This window comes from Acanthaster planci, linkage group LG11, assembly GCF_054643075.1.
Source record: "Acanthaster planci isolate LZ-2023a linkage group LG11, COTS_SCS, whole genome shotgun sequence".
NCBI classification, from domain to species: Eukaryota; Metazoa; Echinodermata; class Asteroidea; order Valvatida; family Acanthasteridae; genus Acanthaster; species Acanthaster planci.
Genome location: NC_141787.1, coordinates 4,004,721 through 4,031,636, shown reverse-complemented (window position 1 = coordinate 4,031,636; position 26,916 = coordinate 4,004,721). Strand labels below are relative to the sequence as shown.

Below are 26,916 nucleotides of genomic sequence, written 5' to 3'. Positions count from 1 at the left end.
TGACAAAATCAGTCTTTGTGGTCAATCACGTCGGCCCCTCGGAAGCTGATACCTCATTAAGATTCCAGATTACAAGCGGCAGATAAGACATCAGAGCAAATGTGCCGCCATAAAAAAATACGACGCTCGTCGGTTATTTTACTTATCACTTGTTCCAAGACATCACTGACATCAATCTAGTCCTGTACGTTTTTAACCACCATGCCTGTTTAAACTCCTAACCTGAGAAATTCTGGGAAGCCTGTGCCACTGTTTCCCTGCATTACGTGTAGAGAGGACGTTACATCTCGACAGCATGCACTGCAAAAGTTTAATTTACCAAATGCTAAAATGTAAAAGTGGACAAATTCAACATTTTCAACAAGTTGGTCACGCTCCTGTGGTTGGGTTCGAGTTGACTCAGGGTGGGTCCGAGTTGGTCGTAGGTCCGAGTTGGTATGGGTCCGAGTTGATTTGGGGCCGAGTTGACTCGAAACCATTTGTCCGAAGTCGAGTTGGCAAACGGTCGAGTTTTCTGGACCGCTAAACGAGTACTCGTATGTACGACCTTGTATCAATTAACCAGTGACCACACGTTGGCATGAGAAAGGAGGGCTTGTTCCGAGTTGCGCATACCAACACTGTCTTGGGGACAATAAATTATTTGAAGTCATATTTCGGCCTTAAATGAATATAAACTCTGCAATTCGGAGGGCCTGTTTTGTTTTATGCTTTCAAAAATACAAGATGGCAGTCCTGATGGTTGCTTCCATCCTTGTCCACATCCATTCTACATGCCACGAAATGCTCTAGAGAATTTGATCGCATGCGTATCATGATTTGGTCCGCGCCGGCAATTTAGGGCATATTCACTTGCATATGGAGGTTCAAAGAGGACACTTGCTTGTCTACGGTAGCAGAAAAGTGGTTTGTAAAATATGTTTTCCCATTTTCTGCTACCAGAGAAGCAGACTGAACAATTAGCAGCAATTGACTTTGCTATTTTCCAGTTTTCCTGCTAAAATCAGATTTTGTACTTATTCAACACTGATGGTTCAAAAAATCATGTTTAGAGGACTCAGCTCAGTTCTACCTGGCTCAATTACTACTTTTTACTTATTACTACGTATTTATGATAAACAATCTATTCTTGGAACTTAATCATTGTTTAAAGGGGATTTCTTATTTCTAACACTTTACAAAGTCCATGGCTAAATTAATCAAGTTAACATGTATCCGATATTGGTCATTTAATCTATATCCTAACTTACAGGTACTTTGTAAGCAGTACACTATTAAGTAATGTATAATAGCCATTCAAGGGTTTCCATAAGATCTACAACCTTTACAAATATAAACAATGAAAACAAAATTAACCGAAGCAATTAAGTACACATACGTGTAGTGCACATATGCAATGTTACGGTTACACTCAGCCTGCTCTGATATATAGCCGAGTTTTGCCTCTGTGAAATTCTGACTCACATGAGCTGGACACTGCTTCGAGGGAAAAATTATGTGGTCTGTTTTACTGGGCAGTTTACACTACACAGCTACGTTGATATTACTGCCTCCCCACCCCCCTAGAAAAAGAAATTGTAGTAAATTTTTACCACATTTAAGAGTGATACAAACTGGGAACTTTCCCCTGGTCCAAGAGAAACATTTGTTTTCTCCCCAAAATAATTGTCAGGAATTATTGTTTTTAGTGTCGAATGACACTTACTGTGTGTCATCTTTTCAAAACTGACACACTCAAAATGTCATTTAAATTTGATTAGGTGTTGCAGAGATAATCATAAAATACAACCAAAATCCTATATACAGAGAATGACAAGGAATCAATTTAAGACCAATGCTATTTTTCAAAGACGCATTCAAACTTCTTTTAATCAAAATGAACTTTTTTACAGAGCAAACTTTTTCTAAGATCAAACGTTGGCGTAATACTAGAATGTCAACACTGAATTATGCAAAAGGGCAAAGTTTTATTTAAGACCCAATATGTCACCAAGCACTTATTTTGTGCAGTATCAAAATTTTGTTCAAGATCACAAGCACACTTTCAGTTTAATATTTGTAACTATTAAAAATTCAGACCAGTACCCAGTTCACCTGTGTGATGACATCCCCTAAGGTTACCAAATGCTGGCACATTCTGTACAGCAAGCATATTATTACTGCAGATACAAGTTCAAATCTTAGTTATGTTTCCGCTTTGGACTAATCTCAGGCTCACAAATCATTTCAAACATATACCATTGAAACCAAGAAAAGTTGTTGGCCTAATATCAGGCAACTAGATGTATCTAGAAAAGAGAGCTTCATCAAGATAAAGAGTATCAACCATTCAACAATTTTAATATAAAAACATGAACAATGCACCATATGAGTGGAACATTAAATTAATCAACAAAAATCAACCACAATACAAATCAGTTTAAGCAGATTCTACAAATCCCACAGCAAAAATCAAGACCACGCAAAGCAAAAAGGTTATAAAAGAAATCCAAACAAGAAGCAAATACACTAAACCACCCCAAAATAAAAAACAACAAAGAAAAGTAAATTCTGAGACTTCATGTTTCCTCTTCTATTTGTCAGTCTCCTCTAGATTTGCCAACATGCAGCTGTCATCTCAACCCTATTCATTTATTCAAATGTCACATCAGTGAACCGATCAATATTTTGATTGTTCTTTATCTTTGTGATACACTTGTAAGACCTACAAATTATGAAATACTGCAAATGCATACTCTACTTTTTCATTAAATGCCACTGTACTCCTTACATGTACCATTTTTCAATATGTTCCTGATCATGAGAAAATTTAACTGGATATATAAGAGTTACATGACATTTTCTTGGGATTCAGATCTCTGTTTTTCATCTTTTTCACCTTGTGACGTACACTCTTCATTATCTAAGGTTATTTTCCTTTATTTCACCATTTACCTCTACCAACCCCCTTGGTACCCACCTCTGAAACCACCTCCACCCCTCCCCCTACCACCTCGGTAGCCTCTAAACCCACTGAATCTTCCTCTGTCTCCCCGAAATCCCTGCCTCCCAGCACTGTAGCCAACTCCCCTAAAGCCATGTTCCCTACCACCCCCAAAGTTTCCTCTACCTTCATACTCTCCACCCCCTCTTCCCCCTCTGAAGTGATCCCTGAAGCTCCTGCTACCCCTGTCACCTCTTTGGCCTCCAGAGTAGCCAGGTGGGGTCGAAAATCTGAATCGAGATGGTCCTGGTTGATCTCTGCCTCGTCTGCAAGAAAAATAAGCAATGAGACTAATAGTCATCACACTTAAATTGTTTGAGTATGAACCCATGGTCTGAGTTTCATCTGTTCACTTGATAGCAACACATCCCTCCTATGCTGAAGTCACTCTTTGGGTCACTTGGTAAACACCTCAAAGAAGCACAGCTGTGTTGTGTTGTGCACTGCACCAACATGCAAGAGAGTGACCTTGGACACTTGTGCATATTTGTGCTGTAAAACCAAAGGAGGGTTTTAAGCAAACTTTGATGTGAATGAGTGCACAACACACCAATCAGAACTCACTTTAACTGTAATGTAAAATTGATAAGAAACAATGCCATTGTTCAATTGTGGACAACACAAGAGTGAAGATTCAGGCAATTCCCTGGTAATGAATTGCATTTCAGGCACATTTTTCAAACTTTAAAATGAGGTTGTGGGTAAAATAGGGCAAGGACCAATGATGTATTACTTTCAAACGATTTTCTTTTCAAAACTATTTATCTTTCCTAATTATGAATGTTGATGATGTTGGTAACCTAATGACACTGAAATGGACAAGAGTTTTTGATGTGATGTGACATACATATACTCAGTTGGGTTTGTGCTTCCATACTTTTCAGAAGAAAAATACAACCCTTTAAAGGGACCAAGTGTCAGTGATGAATGACAAAAGGGTATTCCTTTGTCATTCCATTAAAATTACAATAAAATTGTATTGACTTTTTTTTAATACAAACACATTTTTTACACCCAGTTTGACTGAAGTCAACTTTGTAAAGCAAACCTTTTTAAAAATCTTTTCTACCATCAATGGCTTTATTTGTGAGCTTGGATTTAAGTTCTTCAGTGCATAATGCCAATACTCAACGGGTCAAATTTATGTGTCATGTGATAATTCCAGTAAGCTGTAGTTATGCCAAAGATTATTGCACTATGGGGTTTGCCCTGCAGTCAGAGCTGGTTTTCTGCTATGATAGTGGGACAATGATTCAAGTGGCCATGGCACACGACAACTTATGCATACAAGTTTCAGTTAAGTGGAATTGAAAGTTGGCTGTATGTGATTTTGCCCACTAAATGCATTTCATACCTTGCAAGCATGTACACTTATTTTAATGATAAGTTTGGTCAAATAAAATGAAACCCCCTATCCAGAAACATTAGAGTAATGAATTCCCAACAAAATGAGAGATTCCAACATCATACAATCCCGTTAATAGTCAAGCAAACCCACTGGATCTTATTTCACTCATCCAAACCCATTCCAATCAAATCAGAATATTAACAACTAGATAAAAAATAGGCCCTTTATTGATTGTCTACCCAACACATCTCTGTACAACACATGTACTGCTCTAAGAGATTCTGTTAAGTGCCTTGCACTTTGTATGTTTTTCATCTTAATTTTAGTTTCAAGCACAAACAACTGTCTGGTGGCTACTCTAATCTGACAGGCAACCTTCTTTGATGGCTGAGTATTCAACCCAGGCCTGCAGCCCTGTAAAAGAGAGCCCAGAATTGTAAGGTGTTGCATAATTTCCTTTGTTCCGGTGAATGCCAGTAGCATCTTTTCATACACGGCTGGATTAGTGTGCACCGGGGTGTTGTGTCTCTCATTAATGGGGCCCTGGAGCACTTTTCTCCGCGGTCCTAATCCGCGGGCGCGCTATGCCCAAAACAGTAGTATACTGTTGGGGCATTAAGTGCAAGCGGAGTACCATCGGGGACCAAAACGCTCCACCACCACAGCGATAAGCCACACAGCACCGCTGCACACTAATCTGGCCCCTATTGAAAAGAGGTCAGCAGTGCACCATGCCAGGTTCATGACCAAAAGAAAGTTACATAACACCGCACAATCTGGGCTTTTTTATAAGACTGCAGGCCTGGCTGAAATACTCAGGCATCAACAGATTACGTCAGTCAGATTAGAGTAGCCACCAGACAGTCATTCATGTGGGTGTAAATGCCCATTAATTGAAATGATGAATTTTAGGAATTTTAACAACTGAAATTGTCCCAATTATGTGCACTGCATTTTTCAAACCACCCTCCAGCAAGTAATTACCAGATTTTCTCAACATAGGAATGTGAAAGTTTTTGCCAGGACCACAGATTTGTGTTGGTTATAACCGGAATTTCGTTTTGGCTGATTTTGTAATAACGAGAGTCGACTGTAAATATGAATGAAACATTTAACTTTAGCATTTAAATTTAATTTCATTTACCCAAACAACTTACCCCTGTTGTCCTGAATCCTCTGGGGGATTTCCAAAGAATCCAGCCTTGGCTGAGGATAACTCACGAATGATATTAAGTAGCATTTCATCCTGAGTAGATGGCGACATTATGCTGTCAGGGTTAGCTGTCATGTTAAAGATCAGGGCTTCAATTGCTGGCCGCAAGGCCACAATCTTGGCTGCTGAGGCATGAGGCATGCGAAGTTGAATCCTGGTGGATTAAAGGAATAGTACTTAAGTTTAAAAAGTTATAGATGCATCCTTTTATGGCGTATTTCACTGGTTCCCACACGCTATCTAATTTGTTTTCTTTTGTGGGTGGGCAACCCTGGGTACACTCATACATTTCACCACCAAACAAAACAATAATTAGATCCAGAAGAAAAGTGGACTGAGTGGAGTTCAAAGAAATGTGACTCCTGCACAAATAAAACTCCCAAAACACAATGCAATAATTTAAATCTTCAAAGGTCAGCTCTTTTGATGTCCCAATTGCGTTTTTCCTGCAAACCTGGCTGTAAATTTATGGCGGGCTGTCAGGAGAAAATGGAATAGAAAGCTCTCAAAATCCCAAGCAATTTTCTAAACACCAAATAATAATACTCATATTACTAAATACTGAAATAAAAATAAATCCTTCTTGAAATTAATGGGACAAATGTACATTACAAAGGAATGCGAAGTAAAATAAAAGCCAACCAAAGAGGAATTTTCTGCAAACTTTGGCGAAGCATACAAATTATAGGCAAACAGGGAGAGGTATATAGTGCATAATTTCTGTTATTATGATCTTTTCAATCCAATTTAATGTCATTCCATTTTACCCTTTCATGCAAGAACATTATCAACCCTTGCATGAAATTTTGCATACCACTCAACATTTTAGATATTTGATAAAGTAAAATGGTTGCCTTTTTGAGCTGAATTTATGCTTTTGGCTGACCTGGAGGCAAAGGTCAAACAACTTTATGATCCCAACCAATATGTTGACTACGGTGGTGCCAGACTTCAAAATATGAACAATGCCATCTCATTTTTCGAAACTTGCATTTTTCAAAATTTTTGCAATTAAATCCAAGTAATTTCATATCTGATGACTAAAGACATCACAATAATGTACAAATACTGGCATCAAGGTTTTCATTCTCACCACATTTTGTCCCATATACAGACCGAATGACATTCTCTCATGTTTTCATGAGCAGTTATATAGAATCTATAGTCTAAAATAGCTTCTGATTTTGAGCATGAATATGAACACCTTGGGATCAGGACTGATGTTCATGCTACGTCTATACACTGTGCAGTCTTGAAGCAAAACTGCAGAGAATATAATTGCCTTGAGCAAATTGCCTACTAATGGTAACATGAAGAAAGACCCATAAGAAATCAACATATGAGAGGGCTGAGCCAGATGGCCAAACAAAATAGCTCTGGAACACACAGTAGCAACACAGTTTGTGAGCAATTTCTGCAAAACAATGTTCATTTTTTCAAATACAAATTCGAATGTGTGCAGATTTTCCAATTCTATCCATACTGCGTTTTTTTTCCCCTATTACTGCTTGCAATTTTATTACCGGGCACACAAGATTTAAGCATCGCCATTCAGGTTTCTTTTTATAGTCATATTCTTTTGTGGGGAAGCATTCAAGAGTACCCAATTGGTGCAATCAAATTAGTGATCGAAAGCATAAGGCTCTCTAATTGCATGTGTTCTTCTTTTTCAATTACAGCAAATTCTCCAAGTCTACAACTGCATACCTACCAGATTACCAATACATATGCATTATTTCCTAAGTCCATTACTCCATTCGCTAAATTCTCGATCACCCAGCAGTGCGCCCTCAAATCGTTCATCGGTGCTAGTAGGCCAGTCAGAGTTTTAGCAAATTTAATGGCGAAAACTGCCCATTTGGTAATTGTGTCTTTGAAGGCTGCATACGGAATGGTAGTGGTGATGAATAGCTGTGAGACCAACCCGCAGATGTCCTTTGTCCATTGAGGTACCATTTGAGCATCTGGACAGGGCACCAGAGTCTGTTAGAAGAGGATGCCAACAACTGAATTGCCAGAACAAAGATGTCTGGGGGCTGAAAAGATGGAGTCTGGTTCTTGGTGAGGAAGCCAATCTGCAGAACCAGGCGCACTCCAGGTGGCTCCTATCAAATGTGACCTTCAGCGATGGAGAGGGCCTTAATCTTACAGACCCTGCGAGTGGTAATTATGGCAAGAAGAAAGCGAGTTTCATAGTAACTTGGAGGAGGGAAGCGCGGCCCACAGGTTTAAATGGGGGGGGACAGCCAAAAGCCAGAGGACATTACCGAAGCACCAGAAGGAATGAGCCGCTTAGTTGGAGAATGTTCTATAAACATTCCACAGACGTGATGGATCGCTGAGTCATTGGAAATAGAAGATCCATCAGGGAAGCCCCAGTGGATTGCTGCTAGTGCTGAGCGATGATTCCTGATTGTAGAAACAAGGAGGCCAGAACGGACGAGGTGCATAAAGAAGTCTGCCACGAGGTAAAGAGAGGCCTCGGTCGGATCCGTAGCATACCCTAGTCTGCATCAACAATTGAAATGTTGTATTCGGCTGTCACAGATTTTCCTTGTGGACAGCCACCTACCTCTGGTAGCCAAGGTGGTAGCGTCTTGAGAAAGGCCTGCCTGCTCAAAGGATTGCTGAACAATATCAACACATTAGGTATGATGAAGCAGGTCCAGATGAAGGCAGCGAGATCTGGGCTGGAATAGCAGGTCTGGGCACTGAGGTAGTATCAGGGGGACATTGACCAGGAGTCTGACGATGCAGGGAAGCCATGGCTGTCACGACCAGAATGGGGCAATAAGAAGGACAGGGCAACAGGAGATACAGGGCTTTAAAAAGTGCATTTTTAATGTCATGTGACCTGTCTACTGATGATGTCATTATCCCATAAGGTCAATATCCCTCTAAAGCACTCCCTTTTCAAGATATCTGCAAGATTTGAACCCGATCAGACATGTACTTCAGGAGATATAAGGCCTTAAAGAGTGCACCTTTAATGTCAAGTGACTTGTCTCCTGATGATATCATGATCACACGAGGTCTAAATTCCTCTAAAGCACTCCCTTTTCAAGATAGCCGCAAGAATTAAACCAAATTGGATATACACTTCAGGAGATAGAGTACTTTAAATGAGGCACCATTTAATGTCACGTGACTCGTCTGATGATAGTATTGTCATCACGTAAGGTCAATTTCCATTTGTAAACCTTCCCTTCCTAGCTACCTGCTAGGTTTCAACATGTACAGTGCAATACATTATACTTATCACGGAAAAAGGCACAGATATGATATTTTAAGCATTTATTTCTTTTGGCTTTCCATCCCCGTACAATGAGATCTGCTCTCACCAGCACATGGTCGGCTTTTTGCCAACTCCCGAGTACAAGCTCTACGCACTGTGCGCCGTCTATGTTGCAGGCAGATATTGGGCGTCCACACACACACAGTAGCATATGCACAGCATGTTAATGGGATTTTCGAGTTGGCAATTTATATTTTGGGGGTTCTTGTCGGCAGCGCTTCCTGTGTGTGAAAAATTACACCAGTTATGCACTTCATGCAGCTGACTCCAATGTTTTAGCTGTCATCTCGTGCACAATTCACGCTTATATCACTTACGGTTGATTTTTTACCAAATTTTGAAGACTAAATGAAGTTTTTATTGTAACTTTCGGTCTGATGAGGTCATCAGCCCCAAACTTTACACAAGTGTTATCTGTGTAGAGATGGTCATCTACATCACTTTTAATTATATATAACGGTTTTGCCCGTACCCAACGTATGTTAATAAGCACTGTATGCTCAGTGCTGTCCGAGAGCTTGCGAAAAAAACCTCACAAGCTTACTCGGGTGGGACTCGAACCCACGACCTCCTGCTTACTAGTGCAGATGTCTCAACCACTCGACCATCGAGCTTGCCGGGTCGGCTGGCCGGTCCGAGTCAAATGAAGCAGCGGGTACCGCGAACTATTTTCAAGATGTATTTTTTTTGCGTTGGGGAGATGTTAATTATATAAAACGGTTTTGCCCGTACCCAACGTATGTTAATAAGCACTGTATGCTCAGTGCTGTTCGAGAGCTTGCGAAAAAACCTCACAAGCTTACTGGGGTGGGACTCGAACCCACGACCTCCTGCTTACTAGTGCAGATGTCTCAACCACTCGACCACAGAGCTTGCCGGGGTCGGCTGGCCGACCGAGTCAAATGAAGCAGCGGGTACCGCGAACTATTTTCAAAAAAATACATCTTGAAAATAGTTCACGGTACCCGCTGCTTCATTTGACTCGGACCGGCCAGCCGACCCCGGCAAGCTCTGTGGTCGAGTGGTTGAGACATCTGCACTAGTAAGCAGGAGGTCGTGGGTTCGAGTCCCACCCCAGTAAGCTTGTGAGGTTTTTTCGCAAGCTCTCGGACAGCACTGAGCATACAGTGCTTATTAACATACGTTTGGTACGGGCAAAACCGTTATATATATAATTAACATCTCCCCAACGCAAAAAATACATCTTGAAAATATATCACTTTTCAGACGATTCGGACAAACTTCGCCACAGACATCTATTCAAAATTCATTTATCAGAATCTTTAACCTGTCACTAGAGGGTGCTCGACAATTAGGTTACGTCATCAGTGGATGATTTGAAGAATACTATACTCTAACAGACTAACTTCGTTGAAAACAACTTCATACCTATTACCACTTTTAAACAATAAGACCCCTTCCGGTTTCAACAGGAAGGAAGAGTCACTTGATTTGACCCATACGACATGAATTCAAGACCACATTTTATCCTGGCACTTGCTGCAAGCATAATGTTGCTGGAGGCTACGGTTGATTTTCTATGGGTTTTTATATATTTAACGGAATATTCAAATATTCAAAACTTAATGATAAATCACTTGATGACGTCATCACGAATAATTATTGCGTATTATCTTTGCTTTATGGTGAGTGCTTCATGTATTTGATGATGATCGAGCATAATAAAAGGCAATATAGGCAAGAAGGACAGACCACGGGCAGAGGTAGCACATAGAGGAAGGTGGTATAAATTCATAAGCAACTTCTGACTTCAACGTCTCTATTACATAGAAACTAACTCCTGTATAAACAATAGTCTATCTTTTTTTTTTGTTTGGAAAACCAACTTGGCCATATTTATGGAGAAGCGCAATTGTAGCTAACTCCTCTGAGCCACTACCAGCAGCAGTGCCATTGATCTTTTTTGGTCTAATTTTGCACTCTGCATGGTTGTAGAGGAAACAGTGTCAGTGTCTATGATATTTGAAGTTTCTCCTGTAACCCCGTCCCAAAGAGGTCTTGGGTTATAATTCATGACTATATTTCCTTTTGCATACTTAAATTGTTCTTTCCTAAACAGTGTTCCAGTGGTGAACCTTTGATCTATTGCCTATTCCTTTTGTCAAATAGCCTGCTCTTCCTTCAGTTTATCTTTAATGTTCCTTCTTTCCTAGGAGATCACAGGATGCTCTTTGTATCCACTGCCTTTAATCTCTGACTAGTACACCAGTGTGTACACTCCCAGTAAATTTTATAGGAAATCAGCAGGATGTTGAGACACTTAATCCATAGTTGCTATTCATACCGTACCCAAGCTGTGAAAGCCATAAACTTTTGCTGAGTGCTCATCTGCCTAGATACTAAATGACCAATCAGTATTGGAGTCGTGTGACATTTTTTAAAGTTGTCCAATGAGAGCTTGAGCTAGTCATGTGGCAAGGGAATATTCTGGGTGGCAGTTTGCCCCAGAGTTTTGGCAAGCCTGGCATTCCCAAACTTTGCCATCCTGCTGACTACATGCCTGCTGATTTTTGTCTACGCTCTGCATTATTTTCTCTGGACTGGAGGACCTCAAAATCCAAGTCTTCCCCTTATGTTCACAATCGTTGGCTCTCTATCTTAGGTAAGTTTGAGTTCCTATTTATATCATTTTATACTATTGTGTATCTTTTCTGGGGTTTAGTCATTGCATTTTTCACGGTGACTCTTGTTGTAAATTGTGAAAAGATGTATACCGATTGATTTTACGAAGTTTGGACTTTGTGATATTTTTAGAAGTACAAGCAAATGATGTTGAAGGTTTTGGTACATGTATCTTGTAATTTCTACTAACCAGTAATGTTATGAGACTAGATCCAAAAGAGATGTTTCCTTGGAAAATTTTGCTTTTACATTTAGCTTAAACGTGTTTAGCGAATTATCTGAGGTGGTTTGAGTGTACTTTTCAATCACTTTGACTTATAACTTAGTGGAGGCTGGGAATAAGTTGTGCTCTTCACTGCATTCAGAAATATAAGCAGATTTTGAATATATGTGTAAGTCAGGACTTATCACCCATCATATCCATGGTGTAAGTGATAGACAGTTGGAATCCTACAGTTTGGACTGATGTTTTTGTAATGCTTTTCGATGACTATAGTTTATTTGAACAGGGTTTCACGTATATTCAATAGATTTTGATGTGCGTTGAATTCATCAGAAATTAGAGATATGAATTGTCTCTTGCTCAAGCTTTAGACTTTGTTTTCACATATAACTATATATAACCAGTCAGATTAAGAGTTGGAGTTTTCCCCAACTGATTCCTATCTCATGATATGTGGGGCTGAGAAATGTATTCCTAGGGTGACCCTGTCTAGTTTTAAAATTTGTTCTAAGTCAGTGCCTTAGATATACCTTTCCTTTACGTGCTTACTTACATGCAAGATAATGTTTTATTGTGAGGCTTTCATACACGATGTACAGCTGTACCAAAACACATAACCCATAGAAAGTCGGTTGCGTTGGTCTGACCCCGTAAATGTGGTTATGTTAGTAATGTAGCATGGATCACTATGCTCTCTATCTTAGTTACTGAACTGCACATTCTGAAAGAGGGTCTGGAAGGGAGTCTCTGTAGTCCACCTGAAGAGCTGTCCCAAGGCATCCCAGCCACTGAGCTATTGTGACTTGCAGACACAGCACAAGTACACCAAGGCATCTGTGGCATTAACCACCAGCATCAATCTTGCAAGATCCGCAAGCAATCCTTTGCATTACATTTCTTCTGAACTTTTGCTCTTCACTTTTGTCATCCGGCTTCAAACTTTACGGATGTCTGTTCTCCCACCTTGGAATGACTCGTCGCAACTCATCTCTACATCTAGAACTTTGGCGCCAATTTTTTTCCTTGAGCTCAAAGTGTATTCTAACTTATTCTGTAAATCTCCTGTTTTAATTTATGGCCACCTGAATTGGTGTTCTCTGGATTCACTTCATTTTTCTCATATTGACTGGCTTGTTTATTCCCTCCAATAAAGGAGAATCTCTTTTGTGTGTAAATCCTGAATTGTGTGAGGTAAAGAGTTTTAAAAAGGGAATTAGATTAATATGAAATTTGGTTCCTGCTATTTTGAAATGTGAACCACAGGTTACACTCCACCAAAATTGTGGAAATGAAGTGAAAGCTGAAGAATGTAAGGTTGATTTGTCAAGGAGTTTTTACACTCGAGGAGATACCTTATTCCAGTGGAAGATGTGAATACAAACCACAAAATGCCATTTCATGATTTTTTTTTCATTTTCAAACAAAGGCACACTTTGCTACCGCATATTTCATTTTATGGCACATTTTACAACCACTTAAAATCACAAATATGGAATCTATTCATAATGTGTACATGTGTAGATTCAGAATGTGTGTGTACATGTATGTTATAGTATATCAACATTTTTCCAGGAGATTTGTTCATTTTTGCCAAATTTTGGTGACTCCATATACTTAAAGGTTTGGGTCAAATGATCACTACTCCCTTAAAAAAAAAAGACGTTGGTATTTGCCTCAGTGTGTACATACCAATCATCAAGCCTGATCAAACCATCACAAGATTCAATGGACCTTGCACCAAACAATAGCAGCTGCAGTGGAGACACCATAGTCATTCCCTTGGCAGACACAGCACGTGTGCGGATCTGTTCAAAGAGAGCAAGTATGAGAGTGTAACAACAAAACCCATTAATACTGAAGAAAATATATACCTCATGCTAACACTCCATGTTTACTTTTGTTGATTTTGTGTTAAAAAAAGCAAAACAGGTTACTTCACTTATTTGCATATTCTATTTGCTGCACTCAGGAGGATTTGCCACAAACATTGGTGACATCAAACTTGTGCGCCATTTCATGAACCTATTAACCACTTCGTGCCGGGGCATTTTTCAACATTGATGATGCTGGGCTGGCATGACTATCATTTTTTCCGTTTTCAAAATCCTTCAACAATTCATCATTCCATTTAACAGTCGTTTATAGCCGCACGCAGTAATCTTTAGGCATTACTCTAAGTTGACAGGTGACCTTCATTGACACCCGAATATTTCAGCCAGGCCTGCAGCCTTGTAAACAGGGCCCAGATTATGCGGTGTTATACAACTGTCTTTTGTTCACGAACCTGGCTCAGTGCACTGCTGACCTCTTTTCAATAGGGGCCAGATTAGCGTGCAGCGGTGCTGTGTGGCTCATCACTGCGGTGGTGGAGCGCTTTTGTCCCCGGTGGTAATCTGCTTGCTCTCAATGCCCCAAACCCTGGTAAACAGTTTCAAAACAACGCCGGATTATCACCACTTTTGAGAGTGAAAAATGCCGGTTATGCCCAGCAGCCTGGTCTTTTGTTCGGAGTACGGTCTTTTGTTACAGGGCCCTGTTTCCTTTGTCCAAGTTCGGAGACCCCGGCCACACATATAAACCATACGGCTCCAATTTAGGAGTCCCAGGCAGGTAGTGGTTAAAGTCTTTCCTCACTCCCAAATTGATTGCTTTTACATCTTCATGTCATTCAACTGCCATTCTTGCATTAAAATGTTTAATTCAAAATTTAGACCATCAAAGTCAAGATGAATTTAGTTACACTGTTCCATAAATGCAGCACTAACTGTTGCAGTACATCATGTTCCACTGCACAAGTGGATGTATGCATATTTGTGTTTCCCCAGACACATGCTAACACACAGCGACCACCATAGGGCACCATTACAGATGTTCAATTGTCCACTTGGCTTTAAAATGACTGATATCACACACATGTAAATGCCTTGAGTTTGTATTCAGTCTACAAAACTTTCATCAAGTGCTGTTGAAACGCATTCTGCATGACTATAAACATTGGATATAGTAAATGTTACTTCTAGCTCGTCACAGATATCATGCAAGTAATAGATGTTTTCACTGGCTGAACAAAAACTATGGATTCAAAAAACTTTTTAGTTTCAAGGTTCAACATAGTTTGCTTTGTCTGCCTATGAAGGGGTGGATTACTGAATTCTGCTTTCAAAACTTCTGGCTTTAGATAGAGAACTGCTATCCCTGGTGGTACTACAACCATTACAGATACATCAAATTAAAGTGATATAAATTACTGTTGTGTAAACTGAATAAAGGTTGCCACTAGATATTTGAAAAGAAAAACATTTATCTTTTTAACTTTCACACTAATGCACCGAGAAAGGATTTGAACCTGCAACCTTCAACATACCACAGTGAACCTCTATTAACAGTGACTCAACTCAAATGCAGTCTTTTGAGTGTGCACCTTTTCTGTGAAGACAAAAAATGGTGAAGGGAATGTCTGGTCAAACTTGCTGAAGTTAACAGATGATTTGTGGATGAGGGCTGCCTTGTTCTCTGTAGTCAGTAACTTGCGCTTCTCTTTATGGTAGCAAATGTTTGGAGACAGGCCCATGGCCAGAAGGCTGACAACCACCTCTAGCTTTATGTCTGGTCCCCCAAAGTTGAAGTACTCTGGCTCCAGGCATTCTACATATTATAAATTGGAATTTTAAAGAACATCAGATAATAGGACACATCTGTATACACACAGTCACCAAAAAAAAAATAATAATACAAATCAGATACTTGGAACAAAGTAAACTAATACCAGGTTATCTTTGATTGTGTAACTTTTGACATTCCACTGCAGTCAGAGACAAGCATGATGTGAACGTTTTACTCATCTGTTTGGCCCTTACACTAATATATATTCATAACACTGTATGCTCACTGTTTACCCAAGAGCTTATGGAAAAATTCATTAGCTTACTCACTACTACATTCTCTAGGACTGGCTGGTCAACCCCAGCAAGCTCAGGGGTTGAATGGTTAAGATGTCTCCACGAGTTGGTGAGTACCGCCTAAGTAAGCTTGTGAACTGTGAAGCTCTCGGATAAACACTGAACATGAATGAATATGAATTATGAATATGTCAGTGTAAGGGCAAACCTATTGTTAAAGAATTAATGTCTCACAAATACAAAGCATAACTCGAAATAGTTAGCAAAGCCCGCTGCTACATGTGACTCAGACTGGCCAGCAGACCTCGGCAAACTCGATGGTCAAGTATAAGCAGGAGGTCATGGGTTTGAGTCCAAACAACACTGAGCATACAGTATTATGAATATATTTCAGTGAAACACATAACCGGTAATTAAAATCAACATATCCCAATGCAAAGCACATCTTGAAAGAATAATGTGCTCTCAAACACATTTCCTGCCATGCCAATGCCTATTAAACAAAAACCTTTCATTTGTGCTTGCAAGATTTCTATTGAGTTAGCTATTTTGTTATTGACCCTTGACTTTTCTGCCCCAAATACAATAGGCTTCTGAGGATTACCAAGAGCAATTCACAAAACAAATCTGATGTTCATACATACAGTATTTCTTCAAAGCAGTGTATAGGATTTCCATATACTGCAGTTTGTCAAAATTTGACAATTTAGGGGTTTGTGATTTACTTTGTATATCATGCCAGAGACTTGTTTCATTTTTTTTTTTGGTTCACTGCTTTGAGAAAAAGGCCACTCATTTTAAAACTCAGCGCAGCTCGTGTCATTTGTCTCGCAAAAATCCATGGGGCACAGGACAATCTTAAGTGCCTGTACAATACACAGGCGAGTCAATATGCAGATGGATTATGGCCTTCAAAAATGCATTTTTCCATGACTTCGTGTAGTACTAGTGGTTGGCAAATTTACCTTCACGTTTATGATTCCTGAACAATGCAATGGGGAGAATTTGTCTAATAAACGTTGTTTTATAGGGCAGTGAAATGACTGCAATCCCCACAGTCACTGCGCCACCACATGTACACGTGTACTATCGACCACAAAGTAAGTTCTTCACATGTGTGTTGGTCATAAACTCTACACACACCATAATTGCCCATCATGAACACTTTACAAATAAACAAATATGGCAACTATCCAAGCATTTACAGTTACTGTTATTGGAAAAACAAAGCTAAATGTCTTGAAATTGGAGATTTTGTTTGAAAAAACTGGGCTACGATACAGAGCTCTAAAGGAACGGCCATTGAACCACACTATTATCTTCAGGGGTGATAGTAAGATGACATATTCAAATGAGGTAAACTTCCAAAGCTTCGTAAAGAAACAAATTTCAAACCCATCCAAATTCTCCTTTAGACGTTATGATTATATTTTATTAGTTGATAATGAGTTAAGGCTTACTGAAGGCATGTTAGCAGTATGTACATAACCCATTAACCCCTTCATGCCAGGATGTTTTTACCGCAGCTACCTATTTTTCCAATAAACCACAGACGCCTAGATTGGCCATCAAGCCTATCTGCCAAGTTTGCTGGGTCACACACTGCACACAGCCTGGCTCTGTGTACTCATGAACCTTGCTGGGGTATTTAGATCCTGTTCAACAAAATACCAGGTACCCAGCACTTGCCTTGCCCACGCGCCAACGCCAACTACCCAAGGACGCTCGGTCACAGCGGGGAGTGCAGCGCCTGCTAAGTTCACATAGTCTATGCTTGCTTCCCAGTAGTCCATGTATGCCCAGCATCAATGCCCAGCCCCAACTTGTACATTGAACGCACTTCACAAGTTTTTATTTCAGCTAATACCCAGTGAAGATTTCCTGTAAAATTCCCCTAATGTTTTTGTTTTGCGCAAAGTTTGCTCATAATTTTCTTGCACATTTCTAAGTTGTTTTTTTTTGCAAGTTCTATTCAAATCCTCTTTCGGTATGTAATGATACATATTAACAGCCCCTTCTAAGTAAAGTTTGAATCATCTCCTGTAAACTATCTTTCCAAACTAATCCTCCCCATAATTATAAAATAAACAGACATAAGAAAAACACACGAGACAAAGTTTTCTCACTTCTCTTCTTCTCTTGACGACTTATCATTTTATTTTCTCTCTTCTCATACTTACAATCACTTATGTTTCTTCAACAGTTTATTAAAAAAAGGAACCTTCCAGTAAAAAACTTAGCCAAAAAAAAGATTAATTGCATTACACGAAGTCTTCAAATTAGAGGAAACTGTTGTAAAAAAATTAGCCAAAAAAAGGAAAGAAAACAGAGAGTAGTTGCATTACACGATGTCTTGACACAGGAGAAAATTCTTGTACAAAATTGTACATGAATAAGTAATTGATTCAAATATAATAAACCTTGAAGGACTTGCCTAAAAATTCATGTACTATTTCTTGGAATACAAGAAACTTTACATAAATAACCAATTAATTCAAGTGTGATAAACCTTGAAACAAGGAACAGCGCAAAGTGGCACTTCACATATTTAACACATCACTTTAAGTCTCTTTTCTTTTGCCATTTCTAGAACAAACATCACACCATTTGTATAATCTAGCTGGTTTCCAGTTGGGGAATTTCTACAGCAAAATGTCTTCCTATCAGTCTACCTGGACCAGGAAGACGGGTTGGTCTACCTCTAGATCGATACACTGGCAAATTTGGTAAACGCAACTCTGAAATTTCACTCACCAACATGTGTCTAAATGTCAAAAACTGTCAGTGCCACCAATTTCCTTATACTCAAGATAAGAGTTTACAAGAGCAACATCAAGCAAAACAAAGAACAGTTTTTTATACCATTTGATTGATTTTCTGACTGAACGGTGTGACAATGCCAGCTGGTCTGCAATGTCCACACCCTTCACCCCCTCGTTGTCGTCTAGTACACACTTGGGTTTCTCCAAAGCGATGCTATCATGGTTCCAGTTGCCGGTGTCAGCCATCTCAGCTGTGTGCATCGTGGACAGCATACGGACATCTTTTTTGTCTCTCCAGACTAATAACACGTTGTACTGCTTGAACTTCAGTCTCCCTTTGAATTTCCAAAGGGTCTTGTCGATAGTAATCTTGCTGGACAGAATGTAGATGGACTTGAACTTCTCGGTCAGTTTGTCTACCACCGGGCGGAGCTTGTAGAGTCGATCAGTCACATCTGCATGGCTGTTATCGACGAAATGCAGATAGGCCAGCAAGTCCATAAATCTGTCGCGGGGCATGGTATCAGGAAAAACAGAGTCTGAAGTATTGAGTCTCTCGTCCAGTAGGACTTCAAGTCGGGTTTCAAAATCAGTCCCATAACTATCATCATGGACAGGAACACAGACATCTCGTCTGGTGTTGTGTCGAACCAGCTTCGCATGTGACTTGGACTTGCTTCTGGTTGACTTTTCGGGTGTTCATCAGCGGCATGATGATTGGTCTCATTGGAAATGTGCAATGTCAGCTCTGGGGTGAAAAACTGCTCGAAGATTTCGAGAGGAGTGCTGTTCTTGTCCAGTTCTTGTACTTGAACACCCGCTGCGCCTTGAAAGCTGTGTCTGCAGGGGAAGTTGTCATCAGCCGTCCATTGAATGGACAAAGTCTTGACCTTCTTGGCAGGCCTCGCTAACGGTGGTTGCCCGTTAAAAATTGCTGTCACTAGTTTCATTTTCTGAACTATGTTCAGATTCAGAAATGAAATCTGAACCACTAGTCTAGATCAAAGTTTCCTTGTCACTGGAAGACATTGTGTAATGCAACTGAAGGGCCGGGAAGCAGCTAAGCAAATATAACCCAGCGCTACAGAAAACGCTGCTTTTCGACGAAACAAATAACTAATTACACTGAACAATGGCCCATCTATACCCCGAGTGCGTAGTGCTGGTGTGCTGCCCACATGTTCCCAGCCCAGGAGGGCCGTAAACAATGGCGCGCACACCATGTCAATATCCTGTATTCATCACACTCTGAGCCCACACAAAACGTGTTGTATAAGCCCTGTCCACGGCCTCGAGCTCCGGTCCACAGAGATTACCCACGGTATTCAATCAAAGACAAAGGGGTGTTTTGATGAAAAAAAAAAACATTTACCAAGTATCAGGGGATCAACGAACTCTCTAGGTTGCCCCAGATTTCCATTCAGTGCAAAGGTCCCAGTAATTACAGGTGTACACTGAATAAAAGTTGCATGTGTGGTTTGCCGCCAGAGACGTCTCCCAGTTAGTAGACTTTTCTCCAGGCGCGGCTCTTGCCGCTTCCCGGCATGAAAGGGTTAATACAGACTCTTCCAACAGCTCAATGCTTCACACAGGTTTTCATTCCACCCATTAACAGTTGCAGTATTTGAACAAATTGTATTTTCCAAAGATTGTCTGTCTGGACGATCTTTGGCAAAAACACAAAATTTCTCTTTTCTCAACAATGACAGCATTCCTGATGGTCATATTTCACAGATTGTCAGACACTGTTATGAACTTACTTTACAGTGAGATATTTCAACCTAATCTGACAGTCCATTTTTGAGATCTTGCAAATCAAGAACATTCCATACACACCCACATACACCCACACTCACCATAGTTGTGCGGACACACACTCATCTTTTCACACTTTATGTGGACCGAAAATGCCCTGGGGACAAAAACTGGGAACATACAAGGACAAAGCCAAAACTAGCACAATAAAACATAACACTGCATCAAGCGGAAACCTGATAGTGAGTTTCACTGCATTTTGTTTACACGCTACCAAGCCCTAAAAATGAACAGTTAAGTCAGAGAAAGTTACTCACGTTCTGGAAATCCTTCCATTACTAGGATATCCTTTAGTTGATTCTGGATATAAAAAAGATGGACAAAATATCAAGAAAGGTTACTTTGGCCAATGGGAGAAAAATTAGCATAAATATGGCCTCTTCTTGGTTGCTGTTTCATCTAAATATTTTGTCTTCAAGTCTAAAACCCTCTTGACTTTGGAACAGGGGGACAAGGTTGATCAAAAGGTGTACACGTATATTGCCAGCGATGTTAGTCAACTCATACTTTAGTTTACAGCTGTTATGTGCATGAATAAAACTCATTTTATGACAAGAGCCCAAAGGACAAGGTAGTGTGGCATTTTATTCCCACGAGCCAGCCTAAGTCTTGTGAGTCTGGGCAAACTGTTTCCAACTGTGGGGAATGTCACCTGACCTAAATCTAAACTATCTGCCTTGGCCCTTGAGTTTGATGAGTAATCTAAGGTCTAGGGGTTAGGGGTCATTTTGGCGAAAATATACCATCAATCGGTAATTGATTTGGTGACCTGGTCGACTGATACAACAATGAGCATGTGCGTAAACAAGACATTACCGGCAAGAGCAACAGGACTTATTTAATAAACTTTTCTTTAGCTTATATAATCCCGGTATTTACACAATTAGAGTTATTTATTTTATACAAGAGTTACAAAAGAATAATACGAACTATAAATACAAAAGAACACTTAAATAATCTGTACTCCGCAATCCGCAAAGTGCCACCAATAATCCACAATCCACACTCTGCAAAGATGCCGCCAACAATCTGCAATCTGCACTCGGGTGACTGCACCCAAGATATCGGCGGACTACCGGTGCTAATTAACTATAAAACTAAACTAACGGGTAACTCAGGGCGTCTGCTGCCACTCTGACTGTCCAATCTTTCACCGCTTTTCTAGACGGTGACTTTCAGACAACCTCGACAATTCTGCCCACAACTCTACCCACACAGTATTGTTCTACCCACAGTCCTTTCTGACCGTATACTAAGAACAGTACACAATGGGTCAACTACTGCTGATATGTTACGGTTATTTACTAAGTGCTTAGATTGCGGAACCAGTACTTGAATTGCTAGCAGACTCTCAGCAGTAGCACACACAAAACAGTGCTGTTCAATCACTGAACAAGGCCTCCAGACTGCCTTGAGACTTCTGCGAAACTGCCTACACCGCGCGTGGCATGGCACAAACTAGACAAAACATAAACTTGCACCAGTCCCGCGCTGCCTTAAACATGTACATTTACATGGGAAATTACACACAGATTAATGCTAATGTACATTCGTGCGTTCTCTGCACCTATACAAAGATAAGAATGATGTCATTTTTTAACTAAAACCTAAACTTGTTGCAGCCATTTCATCACAGTAGTTTGTAAAGAGCAAATTCAGGAAATTGCAGTTGTTACAGTACATTTATGCTGTTCGATGGCTTTTTGAGGATTCTTCATTGGCAGGTATGCATCACTTGCTGTTATTTTAAAAAGATGGAAATTATATAAAAAACAAACAACAAAACTGCAACTTAGAATAGATTATATAGTTTCACAAACTCAGTATTTAACACTTCAAAAGTGGTACAAACCCTAGAAAGAGTTGTATTGAAAATGTGTTGAATTTCATGAGGTGAAAGAGTGTATCACATACAGCTCTAGGCATATCTCAATAGATCTAATTTACATAAACACATTTTAAGATGTCACTCATAAGTTTCAGAATAGTGTTTTAGAGCGTGAAGTTACGGTCGGACATCAGACATTTTCCGAGTACTTATTGTGTTCATCTGAACAAAATCAAAGATACTTGGGCAAAGTGTTCAACCAACATATCAGTAACAGCTCTTAAAATATCAACACAATATATGGTATTAGGACGTCCGATTTATTATTAGTAATAAATGCCAAAGGCATTCATCAGGGCTGATCGCTCATCACTGGCCCATGTCACCCAGTGCCATGCGTGTATGAACACTCACATGTATACTAGCACAGACATGAAATCGCCCCATAATTTTTTGCACATCATAAGATGTAGGTCATACTCTCATCAACCAATGTTCAATTTTCTGTGGAAACCCATGCATGACACATAACCTGGGTACCAGGAAATATGGAGTAGTAATGGTTGGCTGCATTTGCGTGGTTCCTCCAGTTCAACCCGAGTGTGGTGCATATGCATTATATTTCTGTATGTACGATGGCAACATACCCTAGTTGACCTGCGGGTCTTACTCCAGCCAAACGTGAGTAGCTGACTCCAACATGGCCCTTAGTCATGGCTCAAACATGCCCCGAGTTAGATTGTTTCCCAGTCCCCATAGTCTGAACAAAAATAATAATGGGGTAAGGAATCCCAATTCTACCTCTTATATAATATGGCAGATCAAAAGCTGGTAAGTGCAGAACAAAATTGACTGTGTTAGGACATTTTGTCCAAACAATTTTTTTGGTTAAATTTCACACTCTGGTGTTTGTCTGCTTGTGGAGTGGTAGTGTTCCTGTTCTGCAAAAATTTCATTTGAAACTAGAGTTTGCATCTGTGTTTGTGTGTCTTACAAAGAACGCAAGGCTTTTGCTTTTTATAAGTGTTTTAAAACTCACTGGGTTTGCAGTAAGAAAAAACGTACATTTAAAATGTCAATACCAGTCAGTTACTGATTTAAAAATCCACATTAAATTGCTTGATGATGTCATCATAATATTATTACTTGATGATGTCATCACAATATAAATTTGATGGACACTTTTCATCTTGAAGGAATTTATATCTATGAAGTTTAAATTAATTGCAATAAAATTAAAAGTAGAAGGAAATACATCATAAAGAAATAATACAAAATCAATCGATGTCAAAACATTAGTTTGCATTTGCAATGCAGAATATATACATCATCTTCCCACCAAGTTTCAACACAATCACATTATCTCCAATATTCCAATTTGGAAGTCTATACATATACTGTTTTCTCAACCGGGGCCTCAAATAGGCGATTAAATAACCAGGGGGTTGACATTCACCAGTTCTTGTATTTGAGATCTACAACAGATTGCACACTTTTGAACCAGATGAACAATGAAATGCCATGTCCTGCTTGTTATCTCCCTCTCACTGGCCCACGTCTGCAGACTGAGTAACACTGCAGGCCCATGTGTATTGATCATGTCCAGCCTTATTGCACACATGTACACCGACCAAAGCATGTACATGTATATTTGTCAAACACGTCCAACCAAGAGTGCAGTATTATGAGAATTCCACCGCAACATTCTAGATATTACTACAACGTGGAGACGTAAATCCTAACCCTGGACCAACTACACACAATTCGATCTACCAGAATTCCAACCAACATGTACATACAATCGCTTAAGAGCAAAATGTGTCAGGCTGATAGTACCTCCTCCCATTTGGAATATCATTAAGGAACTGGAAATAAACACTAAACCTGCAACTTGTTGTGGAAACTGTGGTGAAACCAAAAGGCCACGGAACATGGTCAATGCCTGCCAACTACCCAGATTTGCTGGTAGCGAGATTCCTGTAATTATTTGCCTATGCCTGCCCGCAATGTCTCGCCTCGAGGCAGCAATTGATACGAGGCTGCAATCAATTGGCCTGAAGAAGCTGAAGCTGACAACTGTACAAAAATGGTACTAAAGCTTAATACTTGCTTACCTTGCTCCTGTTAAATTCGAGATCAATACTCAACAAATTGGATGAAATGACTACTGTAGCCTATACCAACAATGCAGATACCATAGCTGTAACACAAACTTGCTTCCATCCAGATACACCTCTCAAACAGTTCAGCATTCCTCGTTTCTCTCTTTTCTTCAAAGCCAAAAGTGACCGTTTAGGCGGGGAGTTGCATTTTATTTAAAATCCAGGAGACTGCCATTATACGTACCTGATGATATTGAGGCACTGTGGCACGGACGTATATAAAAAAAAACTGGACTTGCAACGCCTTTGTATGAAAAAGAAGCTAACCAGCGTCCATTTTACCGAGCCAAATACAAAACCGTGGGTTGGCTCCCTTCTATTGACGTCAGGAAGAACAAAGGCTGGCATTGCCAGGAAAGCTTTGTATTCGGCTCGGTAAAATGGCCGTGAGTGGATTCAATGACTCTATAAACTGATTAAGGGCATTGCGAGTCCAGATTTTATTATACACGTCCATGCACTGTGGATGCACATGAGACCGCCTAGATTACCATGCCAGGGGTCCTCTCTCGTCATCTGTGTGGTCTACTTTCCACCGAGGAACCCCAATGCTCAAGACTATATTGATCATATGATCTCAAGTATCAACTCACTTGTTCAGCAGTATCCTGGATCCGGAATTTCCATCATCGGAGATCTCAATGACTTGGATATTCAACAAGTTCTTTACGACAAATCTTTCACTCAAGTTGTTTCTCAACTGACCAGAGGCTCCAACATCCTCGACAAGATCTTCACCAATTACAATCAGTTCTATTACCAAACTCAAACTTTATGCCCAATAGATAGAAGAGACCATGCTTGTGTCCCCTAGACACCTAAAGGTCACATTGTAAGAACTAATAAAACAAGGAAAATGACTGTCCATTCAACAACAGATAGTGACCGCAGGTCGTTTGGTGCATAGATTAGCAACCACACTTGGGAAGAAAATTACCACATAATTGACCCATCGCAATAGCGTGAACTACTCTGCAAGACAATCCAAGAACATTTACATTTAAACTTGCCCACTCACGTTATTTGCTTCCACCCGACTGACAAGCCTTAGATCTCAGCTGAGATTAAGGAAATCATCACACAAAGACAAAAGGCATGGCATCAAGGAAACAGGACTTTACGGCATCATCTGTAGAACAGGGTAAAACATGCTATTTTGTCAGCTGAAAGAAATTACTATCACAGTAAGATTCCTCGCTTAGAAATGGATAATCCTGCCGGCTGGCACAAACGGATAAAGTTTCTTAGCCAAGGCAGGTGTGACCAGTTAGCTCTTGATGTCCCAGAGATTGATTGCAATGACCCAAGAGAGTTTAAGCATATTGCTAACGTGATTAATAATCCATATTTAACATCAATTCACGAAGGTCTGGCAGAAAAGAGTATACCTTATTTTTTTCAGAAGATAGTGGACAAGAAGAATTAAACAAGAAAAAACTCATAAGAAAATAAAATAAAGAATCATGTAGACATGTAAATTTTTGCCTGTTACACATCAAACTTAGGATGATGGCAAAGCTACAACTCAATCAGACATGTAGTGTGGGAGATATTGACCTTAACCAAAGTGACCAATAATGGCTTGCGATGTCTTCAAGATGTCGGTGTTCTGCACTCATTTTCAAACTTAGCTTGTTTAAGTGTTCAAGATTAAAGATTTAAAATTGGCTGAAGTGCCACCAAATGTCGTGTGCAAAGTCTATGGGATTTTGGACAGAAAACAAGAAAAAGAAAAGAAAATGGAGGAGGAAAACAGAAAAAAAATCTTTTGAAAAAATGGCTTTCCAGCAAATCATGGAAAAGCCAAATAGCAGTGAATGATGATTCAAAATGGTAAATTCCCTGAAAAAAATTGAAAAACATTTCAATGCTTTGGTGTGTTTACACGGGATTCACATCCAGTGATAGTAGAGGTACATCTATCAGGTAAACTACCAGTATAAGTTTCAATTCCATTAAAATTAACTTGACTGCTTGTGACACGATTTATATTTTGTCTGACTCTGTCACCTCACCATGTACATAACTGCATTTTGTTTGTTGAGGTTTAGATTTCTATTCTCTCAAATACAGGTTTGAAAATCTGGATACATATACATGTGCAAATGGTACGTAGTGAAATTCAAGTCTTGGTCATTTCACCACTGGGAGCACATATTAGGTAGGATTGCAAGATGCCAACTACTGTGCAGAGGTGATTTCAAAGCATTATTAATTACCCACAAGGGTGAGACCAAGTTGGGAATCAACGCCAGATTCTGAATCCATATACTAAGACTACAACACCATACTGCAGTATTGATACATGCTAAAAAAGGGGCTTCTCATATTGCAATATTTGCAAAGACTTCAAACAATTGTGGAGTACAGCATGCATTTTCAGAAAAAATAGTGACAGTTCGTTACTAAAATCCCATATTACACTTGAAACAAGTGATATACTGATATGATGACGGCACAAATCTGTTTTGAAGAAATGGCAGTCATGTGGATGACTAAAAGTTGAACAATTTCTTCCAAGGAACTGCTAGTTAAAGCACATGCCACAGTCATATTTCATGTACTCTTATCCTTTTTAAAACCCTTCCTTTTTCACACAAGCCAACTGTAAGATGATTTCCTTCCCTAAGTGGAGTGGGTCGGGTCTCCTAGTGATACTTACCCCTGCCCAGCCTACATATGCAAATTTCCAATGTCCCTATTACAATTCACTGAAAAGACTTGATTATGCATTCTGCCCCTTGA

General features: G+C 39.8%; 1 protein-coding gene across 4 annotated transcripts in view; it reads right to left on the bottom strand.

Moving 5' to 3' along the window:
• Positions 1-1,062: 1,062 nt before the first annotated feature.
• dhx9 (DExH-box helicase 9) overlaps positions 1,063-26,916 on the bottom strand; it is a 202,930-nt gene continuing 177,076 nt past the window's right edge. For all 4 annotated transcript variants that reach the window (XM_087143419.1, XM_022239222.2, XM_022239223.2 and 1 more), the window contains 5 exons: positions 20,439-20,481; positions 15,127-15,350; positions 13,395-13,510; positions 5,489-5,698; positions 1,063-3,249 (listed from right to left, as the gene is read on the bottom strand). In XM_087143419.1, the coding sequence (XP_086999545.1) occupies positions 2,937-3,249; positions 5,489-5,698; positions 13,395-13,510; positions 15,127-15,350; positions 20,439-20,481 (906 nt within the window). In that variant the 3' untranslated portion in view covers positions 1,063-2,936. The remainder of the gene's footprint in view (positions 3,250-5,488; positions 5,699-13,394; positions 13,511-15,126; positions 15,351-20,438; positions 20,482-26,916) is intronic.